This window comes from Pan troglodytes, chromosome 4 (assembly GCF_028858775.2).
Source record: "Pan troglodytes isolate AG18354 chromosome 4, NHGRI_mPanTro3-v2.0_pri, whole genome shotgun sequence".
Taxonomy (NCBI): Eukaryota; Metazoa; Chordata; class Mammalia; order Primates; family Hominidae; genus Pan; species Pan troglodytes.
In genome coordinates, this window is record NC_072402.2 from 111302095 (window position 1) to 111317364 (window position 15270).

Below are 15270 nucleotides of genomic sequence, written 5' to 3' on the forward strand. Positions count from 1 at the left end.
TATTTCCTGACCTTAGTATTTTTAAATAATATTCCATAAATCATAAGATCATTGGGACTTTGGATTGAAATGGCATCTGCTTTGTATTATAAACTTATACATAACTGATCTTTGTATGACGAACTTATATATAACTGATCTTTGCTTCCTCCTTCTTGCTCAAGAGTACTGATGAAATCTCCATCTCCAGCATTACACCCACCTCAGAAGTACAAAGATAGAGGAATTTTACACCCTAAACGAGGCACTGAGGACCGATCAGATCAGTCTTCTCTGAAATCTACAGACAGCAGTAGTTACCCAAGTCCTTGTGCTAGTCCTTCTCCTCCATCCTCAGGAAAGGTAAGAGTATCTGAAAGAAAATGTAGTAAGGAACAGATTTGTAGCACATGTAATCCTAGGTAAATAAAATTGTAAAACAATTAGAGTACTTTTCTAATTGTGGCCTCTTCTAGATGTAAGTTGAAGCTAGCAAACTTGATACAGTTTGAGTAAATTTTAAAGTTTTTCCTGCATGCCAAATATTTCTAGTTATTACCATCTTGGGGTATTTTAGAATGCTTTAAAACTATAGATCATTCACTACTGGCATGTAGGTAGGCTGTTTATTATTTCTTTCCTATTTCTTTCGAATCCTTTTTTTTTTTTTTTTTTTGAGGTGGGGTCCCACTCTTTTACCCAGGCTGGAGTGCTGTGGTACAATCATATCTACTGCAGCCTTGAACTCCTGGGCTCAAGTGATCTTCACACTTCAGCTTTTGAGTAGCTGGGACCACAGGTGCATGCCACCATGCCCAGCTGATTAAAGAAACATTCTTTTTTTATAGATGGGGATCTCCCTTTGTTGCCTAGGTTGGCCTCAAACTCCTGGGCTCAAGTGATCTTCCCATCTCAGCCTCCGAGTGGCAGGGATTACAGGTGTGAGCCACCATGCCCAGCCCTTTAGAAACTTTTTTGCTAAAATAAATAACAAAGATTAATTTAACTTTGGTTTATAATTTCAGAATCGAAAACAGTGGTTTCTTTCTATTGTTAATTGGTTTCTACAGTGGTTATATTAAAAAAACAAGATGGGATAGGGTTAGGAAGGTAGGAGATGTTGATAAGAAATTGAAAACTATCTTTAAAAAAACTTGTAATAAGAATAATTGCAAATGTTCATGATGTGATGACTTTACTGTTTTAGTAGCTAAGTATTTGATTAGGGGTTATTTAGCTGCATATTGTATTTTGGCGAATGTGCCTGTTGAAATACTCTTTGTTAAATAAGAGGAAAATAAATGTTTTTGTAGATTTGCATTCTTAGGTTTTGAAGTTTTTTGGTTTATTTATACACCTTTATTAAGGTGTAACTTACAATAAAATTCACCAGTTTAAACTGTATAATTTAATGAATTTTGGCAAATGTATACAATCATGTAACTATACCACAATCATCTACACATTTCCATCACCCCTACTCCCTGGTAACCCACTGTTCTGCTCTTTGTCCCTTGAGTTTTGCCTTTTCTAGAATTTCCTGTAAATGGAATCATATATATGTAACGTTTTGTGTCTGGCTTATTTCACTTAATAGAATCCTTTTGAAATTCTATTAAGTGAAATAAGCCAGACACAAAATGCTACATACATAAGATTCAGTGTATCAACAATCTATCCATATTGTTGAGTATATTATTAGTTTATCTTATTACTGAGTAGTATTCCATTTCTAGATAGACTATGGTTGGTTTTTCCATTCATCAGTTGATGGACATTTGGGTTGTTTGCACTTTTTGGCTATTATGAATAAAGTTGCTAACATTGTACTAACTGGTACTAACATTCAAGTAAAATCTTTGTGTCTAAATATGTTTTCTATTATTTGGCAAATCCCTAGGATTAGTATTGTTTGAGTTGTTTGATAAATGTATATTTAGCTTTACAAGAAACTGTCCAACTGTTTTCCAAAATGACAGCACTATTTTGCATTTCCTTTAACAATCTTAAGAGTTCCATTTGCTCCATATTCTTGACAATATTTGGCATTTTAGCTTTTGTAATTTTAGCCATTCCAGTTGGGTATGTGGTAATAGGCCATTATAGTTTTAATTTGTATTTTCCCAGTTGCTAATGATGTTGAGCATCTTTTCATGTGCTTATTAGCCAGTGTATCATCTTTGTGAAATGTCTGTTCAAATCTTAGTTCACTTTTTGTTGTTGGTTTTTGGTGATTTGTCATCTTTCACTGAGTTGTAAGAGTTTTCTGTATATTCTGGGTACAAGGCTTAATTATTATATGTTTTGCATATTTTTTCTAACAATATGTGGCTTGTCTTTCCATTTCCTTAACAGTGCCTTTTGAAGAGCAAATGTTTTTAATTTCGATGGAGTCCATTTCATCAGCTTTTTCTATTATGATTAGTATTTTTTTGTGTACTAAGAAATTTTGTGTACCAAACCCAAGATCATAATTTTCTCCTGTGTTTTTAGAAGTTTTATAGTTGGCAATCTTACATTTTAGATATATGATTTATTTTAAGTTAATTTTCGTTTATAGTATGGGTGAGTCAAGAATTACTCGTTGGCTTTTGCTTATACAATTGTTCCAGTACCGTTTGTTAAAACCATTTGTTTTTTTCCATTGAGTTACATTGACACCTTTGTCAAAAATCAACTGGCCATAAATATGTGGTCTACTTATTGGACTCTTCAGTTTCATTAATATCTCTCTCTCTCTCTATATATATATATATAATAGATAAATATATATTATGTATTTATATATAATAGATAAATATATATTATGTATTTATATATAATAGATAAATATATATTATGTATTTATATGTAATAGATAAATATATATTATGTATTTATATGTAATAGATAAATATATATTATGTATTTATATGTAATAGATAAATATATATTATGTATTTATATGTAATAGATAAATATATATTATGTGTTTATATGTAATAGATAAATATATATTATGTGTTTATATGTAATAGATAAATATATATTATGTGTTTATATGTAATGTATAAATATATATTATGTGTTTATATGTAATGTATAAATATATATTATGTGTTTATATGTAATGTATAAATATATATTATGTGTTTATATGTAATGTATAAATATATATTATGTGTTTATATGTAATGTATAAATATATATTATGTGTTTATATGTAATGTATAAATATATATTATGTGTTTATATGTAATATAAATATATATTATGTGTTTATATGTAATATAAATATATATTATGTGTTTATATGTAATATAAATATATATTATGTGTTTATATGTAATATATAAATATAATGTGTTTATATATTAATATATAAATATATATTATGTGTTTATATATTAATATATAAATATATATTATGTATTTATATATTAATATATAAATATATATTATGTATTTATATATTAATATATAAATATATATTATGTATTTATATATTAATATATAAATATATATTATGTATTTATATATTATATATATTATGTATTTATATATTAATATATTGTACATATTGCATAATATATAGTATATTTATATATTAATATAATTAATATTTATGACATATTATTATATATATATTTGCCAGTGGTACACTGACATTATTTTAGTAGCTTTATAGTAAGTCTTGAAATCAGTTAATCCTTCAATCATTTGTCCTTCAACTTTGTTTATCTTCTTCAATATTATTTTGGCTGTTCCAGGTCCTTTGTACTTTCATATAAACTTTAAAGTCAGCTCATCAGTTTCTGCAGAAAAATTTTTTGGTATTTTGAGTGGAATTGCATTGAATCTATAGATCAATTTAAAGAAAATCAACAATTAACACTTCTTAGTCTTCTAATCCATAAGCATAGTATATCTGTTCATTATTTGGATAGTCTTTAATTTCTCTCAACAATGTTTTATAAATTTCAGAGTACAAGTATTACAATTTTTTGTTAAATTTCTCCCTAAGTATTTAATGTTTTTGATACTGTTCTTTAGAATTTTAATTGCAGGTATTCATTGTTAGTATATACAAATACATTTGATATTTGTATATCTGCCCTGAATCCTATGACCTTACTTCATTTATTAATTCTATTAGCTTTTTATGCCTTCTGATAATAAAGATAATTTTACTCTTTTCCTTTTCAATCTGATTGCTGTTTATTTCTTTTTTACCTTATCTCTCTGGCCAGAGCCTCCAGCAAAATATTGTTCAGTGTTGAGAGCCACATATCTTTCCCTTGATCTTAGGGGGAAAGCATTTTTTGTCTGTTAGTTTGGTGAATTTCATTGCTTGATTTTCTTATGTTTATACCCCACTTGGTCATGGTGTTATTTTTATATATTGCTGGATATAATTTTGTTAAATGAGGGATCTTTGTTCATGAGGGGTATTATTCTGTAGTTCTTTTTTCTTATGTATCTTTGTATGGTTTTGATGTCAGAGTAATGCCGGCCTCATAAGATTAGTTGGGAAGTGTTTGTCCCACTTCAGTGTTTTAGAAGAGATGTGTAGAATTGATATTATTTCTTCCTTGAATATTTGATAGAATTCACTTATGAAGCCATTTATTTATTTATTTATTTATTTATATTTTTTGAGACAGAGTCTCACTCTGCCACCCAGGCTGGAGTGCAGTGGCGCGATCTCGGCTCACTACAAGCTCCGCCTCCTGGGTTCACGCCATTTTCCTTCCTCAGCCTCCTGAGTAGCTGGGATTACAGGCATGTGCCACCATGCCTGGCTAAGTTTTTGTATTTTTTAGTAGAGACAGGGTTTCACCATGTTGGCCAGGCTGGTCTCGAACTCCTGATCTCAAGTGATCTGCTCACCTCTGCCTCCCAAAGTGCTGGGACTGCAGGCGTGAGCCACCATGCCTGGCCAACAGTGTTCTTTTATTTTACACTTTACTCCTTTATGTTATATTGTTTTCATACATTTTGTTTTTATATAAATGCTATAATGTATTGTTTTTACTTTACATAGTCAGTTACCTTTATGAAGATTTCAAAGTCAGAAAAATATATTTTTACATTTATTATTACTAATCTTGTGCTCATTATTCTTTTATGTTAATATGAATGTCCATTTTGTATTATTTACTTCTGCCTGAAGAACCTCCTTTCTGGGACTCTGGATACACAGATGTAAGACCATCTCATATGGTTCCACAGGTCACCGATGTTGTCTTCATTTTTTTCAGTCATTTTTCTGTCTTCATTTCAGATAGTTCTACTGTTTTGTCTGTACGTTCACTGATGTTTTTATTTAGTGTCTAATCTGCTGTTCTTTCCTTCTAATGTGTTTTTAAAGGCTGTATTTTCATCTCTAGAAGTTCAAGTCTTTTAAAAAAAAAAAAAAAATATATATATATGTATATATATCTTCTGGCCGGGCGTGGTTTATGTCTGTAATCCCAGTGGTTTAGGAGGCCAGGTTGGGATGATAGCTTGAGGCCAGGAGTTTGAGAACAACCTGGGCAACATAGGAAGACCCTATCATCTCTACAAAAGAATAAAAAAATTAGTTGGGCATGGTGATGGGCCACCTGTATTCCTAGCTACTGGGGAGGCTGAGGCAGGAGGATCACATGAACCCAGGAATTTGATTTTATAGTGAGCTGTGATTGTGCCACTGCATTCCAGCCTGTATGACAGAGTGATACCCTGTCCCCCTAAAAAAAGTTAATAATATCTTCCATTTCTCCTCTCATTATGTTCAAGTTTTCCTCTACCTTCTTGGACATAATGAATGTATTTATAACAGATGCTTTAACATTCTTGTCTCCTAATTACATCAACTCTGTCATCTCTGAGACTGTTTCTGTTTATTACTTTTGGCATTTTTTTCTTTTACTTTTGTTTCTGTTTTGTCTTCTTGTTATCCAGTGCTTTGTCTGTGGAGAAAATGCAAATACAAATTTTATATTCCATATGCACATGAGAAACGGGTTCAGATTTGTAAAGAGCTAGTAAAAATCTACTTGTAAATGTGTCTGATTGCTCATTACAATCAGAGTCTCAAGATGACAACAGTATTTAACTTCTCTTCAGCCTTGATTATGTAAATAACAACCTTTGTATATTCTTTGTGTTTCTTATAATTTTGTTGGGCAGCTAGGTTTTTGTATATTCCTTTCAATAGCGTTAGACTTTGTTGTGATTCACAGTTTAGTTGCAATCAGTTGAATCCTTTTGAAGTTTGCTTTTAAGTAATGTTAGGAATGGGCCAGAGCAGTCTTTATTCTGTTATTAATTTAGTTCCAATACTAAGGTATGGCCCTTCTGTGGGCCAGTACCATATATATTACAGGTTCTATCTGTTCTGGCTGAAGATAACATGAAATATTCCCAGCCATGAGTGAGCTCTAGAAATTGTTTGGTCTACTTGTTTTCCTTTGGATCTTTCCCTAGCCTTGGGTTATTTATCTTTTTTCTCACTCATGTTCAGGTCAGCACTTAGCCAAAAACTTGTGGGAACCCCTCTGTGTTTCCTTTGGAGCTCTCTTTATGTGCAGCTCCTTTCTGTCTAAGATAGTACATTGCCGTGCACAGTAGCCACTTCGGTCTCTGAACTCCAGTTTCTTTCTGCACAACTTAATGAGACCACTGGACTCTGTTTTTCTTTGTCCTCTGAAAACTGCCTCCAGGCAGTAAGCTGGAGAAGTATTTGTTTTGTTTTCTGATTTTGAAAGTTTATTAAAACAATTTCTGAAAGTATATTTGAGGTATAAACCAAAGTTGGTACTCCAGGAGCCTTTGTTGATAAGGGATTTTGAATGCTCTGAAAATGAGTACTTGTTTTTGGCTAACTTTATTTTGGTTAATTCTTGTGTAGGTTTCAGACATGATAGAGCTATTTGCATTTGTTGAATATATGATAAAATATTTTGGCTTATATGTTTATGAAGATGTTATTTAATGGAGCCTCTTGGTTTTGAAAGGTCAGATTACCTTTCAAGAACTTATGTTTTCTTTTATAGGGCTCAAAATCTCCTTCGCCAAGACCAAACATGCCTGTTCGATACTTCATAATGAAGAGTAGCAATTTGAGAAACCTTGAAATTTCTCAACAGAAGGGTATCTGGTCTACAACTCCTAGTAATGAACGGAAGCTAAATCGAGCCTTTTGGGAAAGCAGCACAGTTTACTTGGTATTTTCTGTTCAAGGATCTGGACATTTCCAGGTGAGCCACCCTGAATCAGTAAAATGGGGTTGTTCTGGCTGTAGGTTAAATCATAGAGATTTTTGGAAAAACAACTGGCTTTTCATTGCATCAGAATGCAAGAATGCCTTTTGCTTGATTGAGAATAAGGGATATATTGCATCTCTTTAGAGGATGATAGAACTGGAATCCTCTTTGTTTTTGCCTTGTCTTACCAGAGTCTTTCCAGGTAAACTATGTTTCCTTCTGAAGACAACTTTAGATTTACTAATTCTCAAGTGGATTCAAAGTAATGAGAAGCTTGACCTTTTGGTAAAATATTTATTTAAATAGGCCAAGGAAGTGTTAGTATTGACAATCAGTAAACTAAGTATGTTTGTTAACCCATCACCCATCTTGACTTAATGTATACCTGAATTTATAAAATAATACATTTATTATTTGATGTTTATTATAATTTTTGGAAATGAAAGCTTAGAGGTTAGCTTGTATCCATTTATCATGGAATAAAAATATGTACTTTGCTATTTTATTTAGAAATCATTATTGATATTTGAAATTGTTAGGAGGCTAGAACTGTTTTTTTCTAAAATTTGCTAAGAGAGCTTTTAATGAAAAATTTAGTAGCTTATTTTTTGTTTTTGTTAGGTATCTGTTATTTCAATATTATATCTTAATCTTAAAATTTTAAAAACTCAGCCTTCTCAGATAAATTAAATTTAGACATGCTAATCTCCTCCTCACCTCTATTCCTTCCTCCCATTTTACCTACAGGGATTTTCTAGGATGTCTTCTGAGATTGGAAGGGAAAAGAGTCAGGACTGGGGCTCTGCTGGACTAGGAGGAGTATTTAAGGTGGAGTGGATACGAAAAGAAAGCCTTCCCTTTCAATTTGCACACCATTTACTCAATCCATGGAATGACAACAAGAAAGTGCAGATAAGCAGGGATGGGCAGGTATACAATGGCATTTTTTTTTTTTTTTACTTTTGTTTCTGTTATCCAGTGCTTTAATTGAGGAGAAAATGTAAGAGTACAAATTTTATATTCCATATGCACATGGGAAACAGGGGTTCAGGTTTGTAAAAAGATAGTAAAAACCTACTTGTAAATGTGTCTGATTGCTCCTTGCAGTCAGAGTCTCAAGATGACAATAGTATTTAACTTCTCTTTGGCTTTAATTATGTAAAGTAAATAACCTTTTTATATTCTAGTGGCTTGTTTATTTCTATTATGTTTTGCTTTGTCTTCATGATGCTACTTACATGCATTTTAAGCTAGTTAAGATGATGGAAATTAATGTATATTGACCAAATACTATGCTAGCTGCTTTAGAAGATATAATTTATTTCTTATGATTAAAGTATTAGTCCAATTTTATATAGGAGAAAATAGACTCAAAGGTTAGTTTTGCCTAAGGTCACACAGCTAATAATTTATCTGAACCAGTATGACTCGTTTCAAATCACCATGTAAAAAGTGTTTGGGTTCTTCTTAAGTGCTTATCATAGGTATCATTCCACAGGAGTACTATGAAGTGGGATTCTTTTCAATTGTGTGAGAATAATTTCATTTTTATTCTATAATAATGATTTTGAAGAAATATGTTAGCTAGAAATAATTCTTAGAAGAAAAAATATTTTAATAATTTTCAAGATAAGAAGATATAGTTGCTTAAGAGAGTTCCTTGGAAAAAACCCAAAATCGAATATGCTAGGTTTCACAGTAAACCTTTGGAAGTTCCAGCTGAGTGCTTTTGCTGAATCTCTATGAAAAACAAAATCCATTATTTTTAGGTAGAAACAGTTCCAGGACTCCATGGGAATCTGTTGCCATTTTGTCACAAAAGTTGAGAGATTTTGCAGATTAACTGTAATCTTAAATCTGGAAGTCAACTCCATAAACCTTAAAGCAAAGAATTAGAACAATTCATACCATATGATTTTAGCATACGCTGGTAGGAAAATGAAATTTAAAGTGATTTTCTTACATTTTTATCAGTGTAGGTTTTGGTCATTAAAAATTTTCACTCCAGTTCTTTTTATGTTTATTTTGACTTCTGATTTATCTAGGAACTAGAACCTCAGGTTGGTGAACAGTTACTCCAGTTATGGGAACGTCTTCCCTTGGGAGAAAAAAACACAACTGATTGACACTCAGGTTATACCATCTTGACTTTGAGTATTGGCAGTATTTGTGATCATTAGGAACCTTTCAGATTATTTATCTTTTTTTTTCCCCTTTCTTCTAGAACTCTTAGCTGTGGAAGAACATCATGCCTATTTATAACCACTGAATGCACTGACTTTCAAAAACTGAGGTGGGGTGTGTGTTACGAATGGGCTTTTTAACACTTTTAGAGTGTTGCTTTAGAACTACCATCTTCATATACAGGAGAAAGGAAGCATTTAAATTTTTATAGTGATCATAGAGAATGATTATATGATGTTTGTAATGAATAAAATAGTAGTTTCATTATTTGGCACAATAGCAGTTTATTTTAAACAAACTTAATTTGAAGTTAAACATTTCATTTTTAAAAACACTGAATTACAGTTCTTATTGATGACTTTTTAATGCAGAGTAAGTTGTTTAAGAAAGGCCTGAATATATCAGAACATCTGAGCACCATTTTAGAAGAGTCAACTCTTAAGATTATCATTAGAAAACAAATACATCAACACCTATGAAAAGAAGTGGGGAAAACAACAAGGACAACAACAAAAAACCAATGAAATTCTACAAATGTCCCTTTTAAAAATAGTATGTGCTAACTAAGGGCTATTCATTCTGCCATTTTTAACTTGAGACACGTTTAAGAATAAAGTTGGATGTTCTTTTTCTGTGATTATGAAATGCAATAAAATCTGAATAAAGGGCAAAGTTTCTTCCTGATCAGATTAGATTAAGTGCTTAGTTTTATTCCTAATTCTGCCCCTTTTAACCTGATGTGTACCTTACTCTTTCCTCCCTCTCTTCCTCCCTTCCTCCTCTCCCCACTCCTTTCCTGCATTTCTCCCTCCCTCCTTCCCTCGTCACATCTCTTATATGAGCACAGTAATTATGACCTTTTTGTTTTGGCTACAACTTGATTGGAACAAGTTCAAAATTTAAACAAGTTCATACAAGTTTTTAAAAATTCTCAACTGGTAGCTTGCTTGCTGTGCGTCTTCCAAACTAAAGCCTGCAAGCGCCACAATTCTAAGTGCCGCCTTCCATTTTTTTTCAGTATGTTTTCACTGGCTTCTGTTTTCAGATATGATTTTCCTTTTTCGCATATATGGTTTAATAAATGGGGGATAATTTTTTTTTTGTAAACCCGTGCTTGTGCCAAGTCTCATATTTCTTTGCCATCTCAGAATTATCTTTTTACCACCACTGTTTATAAAATTTCCTTAGAGACTTTTTGAAGGGAAAATAGAGCAACAGGGAAAAATGAAAGAAATGTCTTGGTTACTGAGCTCTAAATAGACAGGTTTGATGGCACTTCTCATGATACATTTTAGTTATTCTTATAAAAGCAAACAAGCGAACATGAGTGTAAATTAAAGACAAAAAGAAAACTCTGGTTTTATATTTGAGAACACCTGAAAAATCATGGGTCAACATAAAATCTTGAGAACCTTCTACTTTCTCTGGGAAAGCATTATATAGTGGTGCATTAGTTTAGAAAGTCAGCTATGATTTTGCCTATAGTTCTAGTTATTAGCTTTGGGATTTTCTTGTACTTTAAGACATACCTGTAAATTGAACCTATTTGAATTATATTCCACTGTATGTGTATTATGGCTCTTTTCCTATTAGAGCAACTTGTGTTTCCCTGATAATGTGTACATTTTTTAGGTATGTACTTAATAGTTCACAATGTTCTAAATTTGGAAGGACTTAAAAAAAAACTTGTTTTAATTTCCATCTGTTTTGTAATATCTAGCTCTATATGTAAATGATGGGTTTGTTGGTATTTAAAATGAATACAACTTGAATGTAATTAAAATGCTGTTTTTTGGAAGCGATAAACTTTAAATATACTTATTAAAATGAAATTCTATTAAGTTTTTCAGATCTTATTTCTTATACTTTATAATAAGACTAAGTTAACAATGATCAACAATATCCCCTGAGATAATAATGAATTTCAAACACCTTGAAGAATACTAAATTGATATAGAAGGTGATGGTTTGTATTGAAACTCCCTTCCCTGTAAATTGCCTTATTTCAATAGGAGATGGCAAAAATCTCATTTGTTTAGTATAAAATATTTTAAATATTAATAAAATATACAAAAATAGGAAACTTAAACTATATTAAAACATTTCTAAATATTATGAATAGTACCTTGTACTTAAATGTTAGTATTTTTCTAACTTTATTCACAAAGTTCTTGTCTAAACATCCAGGAGAAAGTTAGTTATAGTATAATATCTTTTTTTTTAATAGTACAATATCTTGGTAGCTAACACTACTTTTTCTGAACAATTTAGTTCTTTTCTGTCAGCTAATGTTTCCTTTCTTTCAGCTAATGAAGCCATCCATTCAGAAAAGGTGGAGCAGCTGCTGTTTTACCCAGACATTTCTTTGTAGAAAATGGTAGTAGTATCTTAGATACTTGGCTTCCATCAGTCCTTTCATCTCCCAGAGAATTTTAATATTTGCTTTCACTAATTCTCTGGAAGCAGTTTGTTGTCTTTTTTTTTTTTTTTTAAAGGCAAGGTCTCGCTCTGTCACCCAGGCTGTAGTGCTGTGGTGAGATCACAGCTCACTACAGCCTCGGTCTCCTGGGCTCAACCAATCCTCCCACCTCAGCCTCCCAAGTAGCTGGGACATGCCACCATACCATGCCTGGCTAAATTTTTTTTTTTTTTTTTTTAAAGAGACAAGGTCTCGCAATATTACCCAGACTGGTCTCAAACTCCTGGGCTCAAGTGATTCTCTGGCCTCAGCCTCCCAAAGTGCTGGGTTTACAGGCGTGAGCCACTGTGCTTGGCCACATTGTCCTTTATTTATAATAAATATTTCATATCACAGTGACATACTAAGATATAACAGGTACATTTCTTGCTGTCCAGGAGGAGCTTCTTTTGAGTAATAATTTTATTTAAAGTTGTGAGTAACAATTTTATTTAAAATTGTAACAGTTTTCACTTTTATAGTACAATTGTTATAGACAAGGGTTAAGGTATTTAAGAGGAGGATAATCATTGAGGTCTTCATGGTAGAGCTGCATTTGAGCATGCCTTTCAGAAGAGAATTTTTAAATGGATTGGGACAAAGTTAAAACTAGTGAAGAGCTGGAAAAGGACAAGGTGTATTTGGGAATATATAATTCACAGTAGCTACCTGGTAAGGTTTTGTGTAAGAGTTTTACAATGTGAAATATAGAGTGTTTAAGAAACGCTAAGAAGTGATAATTGAATCAAGTGGAACTTGAGCTTTAATATGCAGATGGGGTGGCTGTTAAAAATACTTCCTTGGCCTATGCACAGGGTCTGATCAATAGGTCATTAGTTTTGTAATAGGCCTCAAGAATCTTCATGTTTAGTACATACTTCAACTACTGTCAATTCAAATGGACAATACTGAAACAGATTGATAAAGAAACTGTGTTTTAAAGTTCATGTGGCATCAACACAAAATATTCACATTTTGTATTTTATGCAATAAAAGGTGATTGGAGTACCAAAAGTAGAGATATATAATAAAGGATTTACCTTGTTGCAAGATATAATGTGTTATATCAAGAAACAGCTTTAGATTTAAGGTTACAATACCTGCATTTGAGGCCAGCCTCCAACACTAGATGTGAAAATAGCAAATCACTTAACTTTTCTGACTTCTAATTTCCATGTTTGAAAAGTGAAAATAGTATTTATCTATCTTACAAGACAATTAGAAGGGTCAAATGAGAGTGCTTGGAAAGGTATGAATGCTATACAAATATAAACAGTATTATCTGCCTAATAGTGTCCAGCACAGAGTGGGCACTCAAGTATGGTAGATCCCTAATGTATATTTATTCATACCTTTTTCTCTACTAAGTTCAAAGCCAGTTGAGAAATAAGTAGGAAGGGGACTGAAATATCAGTTTTATTGCTAATGAAGTTGAAGATCATGGCTCAGATTCATGGCCACACAAAATTTCTAAATGCAAACTATTCCTCATTCATTGAACTTAATCCTATGGTCATAAGCCTCACCTATAGGAACAGGCCACATATCCAGTTGTTGAGGAAGAGAACATGTGCATCTTGAGACCATGAGACCCAAAAAGGAAAATCCAGGAAGGAAGAATTTGAGAATACTCAGTCCCTTCAGAAATCAGTAAGACGATGTCACTTCTGCTGGAGGGAAGGAAACAAGGGCAGAAGTGCTCTTCTCATTATTCTGTATGGGCAAGTGTTACTTTATAGTGCAAGCAGGAACTTTGCAGAAGGAGAGCATGTATTTTTCCTCAGGAGACACAAGGCAAAGAGGCAGAAACAATCGTCCATGAAGTAGAAGAATACCAGAGTAACCAACCCTGAGGATAAGGGAGCAAACTGATGGAGTTGATCCTGTCACGTTGCAGCACTGGTTTTGCAAAGATGTTTTATCTGAGAAGAGATGTCTGTAGATTCAGTAATTTTGGATGTTAAGCTGAAGTGTCTTCTGATGATGAAACTGCTAAATATGCCTATTAATCCATTTATGCTGGAGGTTGGAATTTTTTTGTGTGAAAAATCAGAACTTGGCGATGAGCAGTAGTGTATAAATAACTCCCACATGCTTAGCGTTCCAATAATGGAACACTAGGCATAAAGGGATTAAGAAGCTTGGCTTAATCTGAGTTACTTGTGTATTTAATGAATACTCAAAGACCATGTCTGTTCCTTCAGTTTCTAAGAAAAGAAGAAAGAATGACTTAATGGGTTATTTTGGGAGGATGGACTGAGTGTGCTCAGTTTAACTCTTCCTGAATTCTCCATCTGTGTACTTTTTCTTTAGGCAACTGACAATTTCTTTAGAGGAAATGCATATTCTAACTTAAAATGAAAGAGGGAAATAATTTATATGCTAATATCCTCGTCCCAGAACTTTTTTGCATGATATTCAAGCCGTTTGAGCATAGTATGCTAATAGAGATAAGCTCTTGCAGATATATTCTTCAGTTTTTCCTCCCTCTATATCATATACATATCCTAATCTACTTATATAAATTAAGTCAACACTTTAACATGCACATTGAAATTCAGTGAATATTTTCAAATATTCTGCTATGAAGTTGAAAGTCAAGAGTTTATAAGATTATCAATGTATTTGACACAAATTCAGAGAGTTCTCATTTAGCCAATTGGACAAAAAAAACCTTTAATTTTATTAATCAAAATGAGAAAATCAAGCCTAGAATAATACAACTATATACTCACATACCTGTGCATATATTGTATGCACATGTGGTAGAAACAGGCTTTTGGGTTTATGTTCATAGTAACAAAAAAGCAAATGCCATTTATTCCATTCTATTGCAGTCAGTCAGTATCGGAAATTAGCTTTCAATTTAGTATACGGTAAGTTTTCCTAAGTTAGCTGTGCAGAATCTTTTGGCTATTATGTGAAACAGTTTCTTCATATTTTTAATTAGCTTTGAGACACAAAAATCCACTGTGCACTTATAAGAAAATACTGATATTTAGGAAATTAAAATATATTTCCTTAGAGATTATATAAGTGAATGGATGAATAGAGAAAATGTTTATTATATCAAAACTTTCTGTGAGGTGGATTATTTTAAACTAGGCTGATTTTGACTCGGCAGCTTAACAACTAATGGTAAGACGGAAAAACACAAAATAGTACGGAAATTGCTGTTCTTAGTAATTTCTCAAGATAATATTTCCTAACTTCCTGTCATTCTGAAAGAATATGTAGTGGCAAAACAATTACTCTGATTATATAACGAAATCACAGAGGCTTCAAAAAGCATTGTTCCCCATGCCTCACTGCCCACTCCCTCACCCCCCAATACATGGCCAACTTACAATGATGATATATATTTAAATTATTTCTATGTCCACTGTACACAGTTATGAATCTAAGATTTGACTAATTCTT

General features: G+C 32.3%; 1 protein-coding gene across 14 annotated transcripts in view; it reads left to right on the top strand.

Annotated features, from left to right (window-relative positions):
- The window catches only part of YTHDC2 (YTH N6-methyladenosine RNA binding protein C2), an 81278-nt gene extending 70048 nt beyond the window's left edge, over nucleotides 1-11230 (top strand). For 6 of the 14 annotated variants that reach the window (XM_016953639.4, XM_063810578.1, XM_016953640.4 and 3 more), the window contains 4 exons: nucleotides 165-342; nucleotides 6999-7202; nucleotides 7956-8138; nucleotides 9764-11230. In XM_016953639.4, coding sequence (XP_016809128.1) covers nucleotides 165-342; nucleotides 6999-7202; nucleotides 7956-8138; nucleotides 9764-9871 — 673 coding nt within the window. In that variant the 3' untranslated portion in view covers nucleotides 9872-11230. Of the gene's footprint in view, nucleotides 1-164; nucleotides 343-6998; nucleotides 7203-7955; nucleotides 8139-9253 lie in introns of all 14 variants that reach the window. The other 8 variants (XM_517881.8, XM_063810583.1, XM_063810581.1 and 5 more) reach the window with 5 other exon arrangements.
- Nucleotides 11231-15270: the final 4040 nt, after the last annotated feature.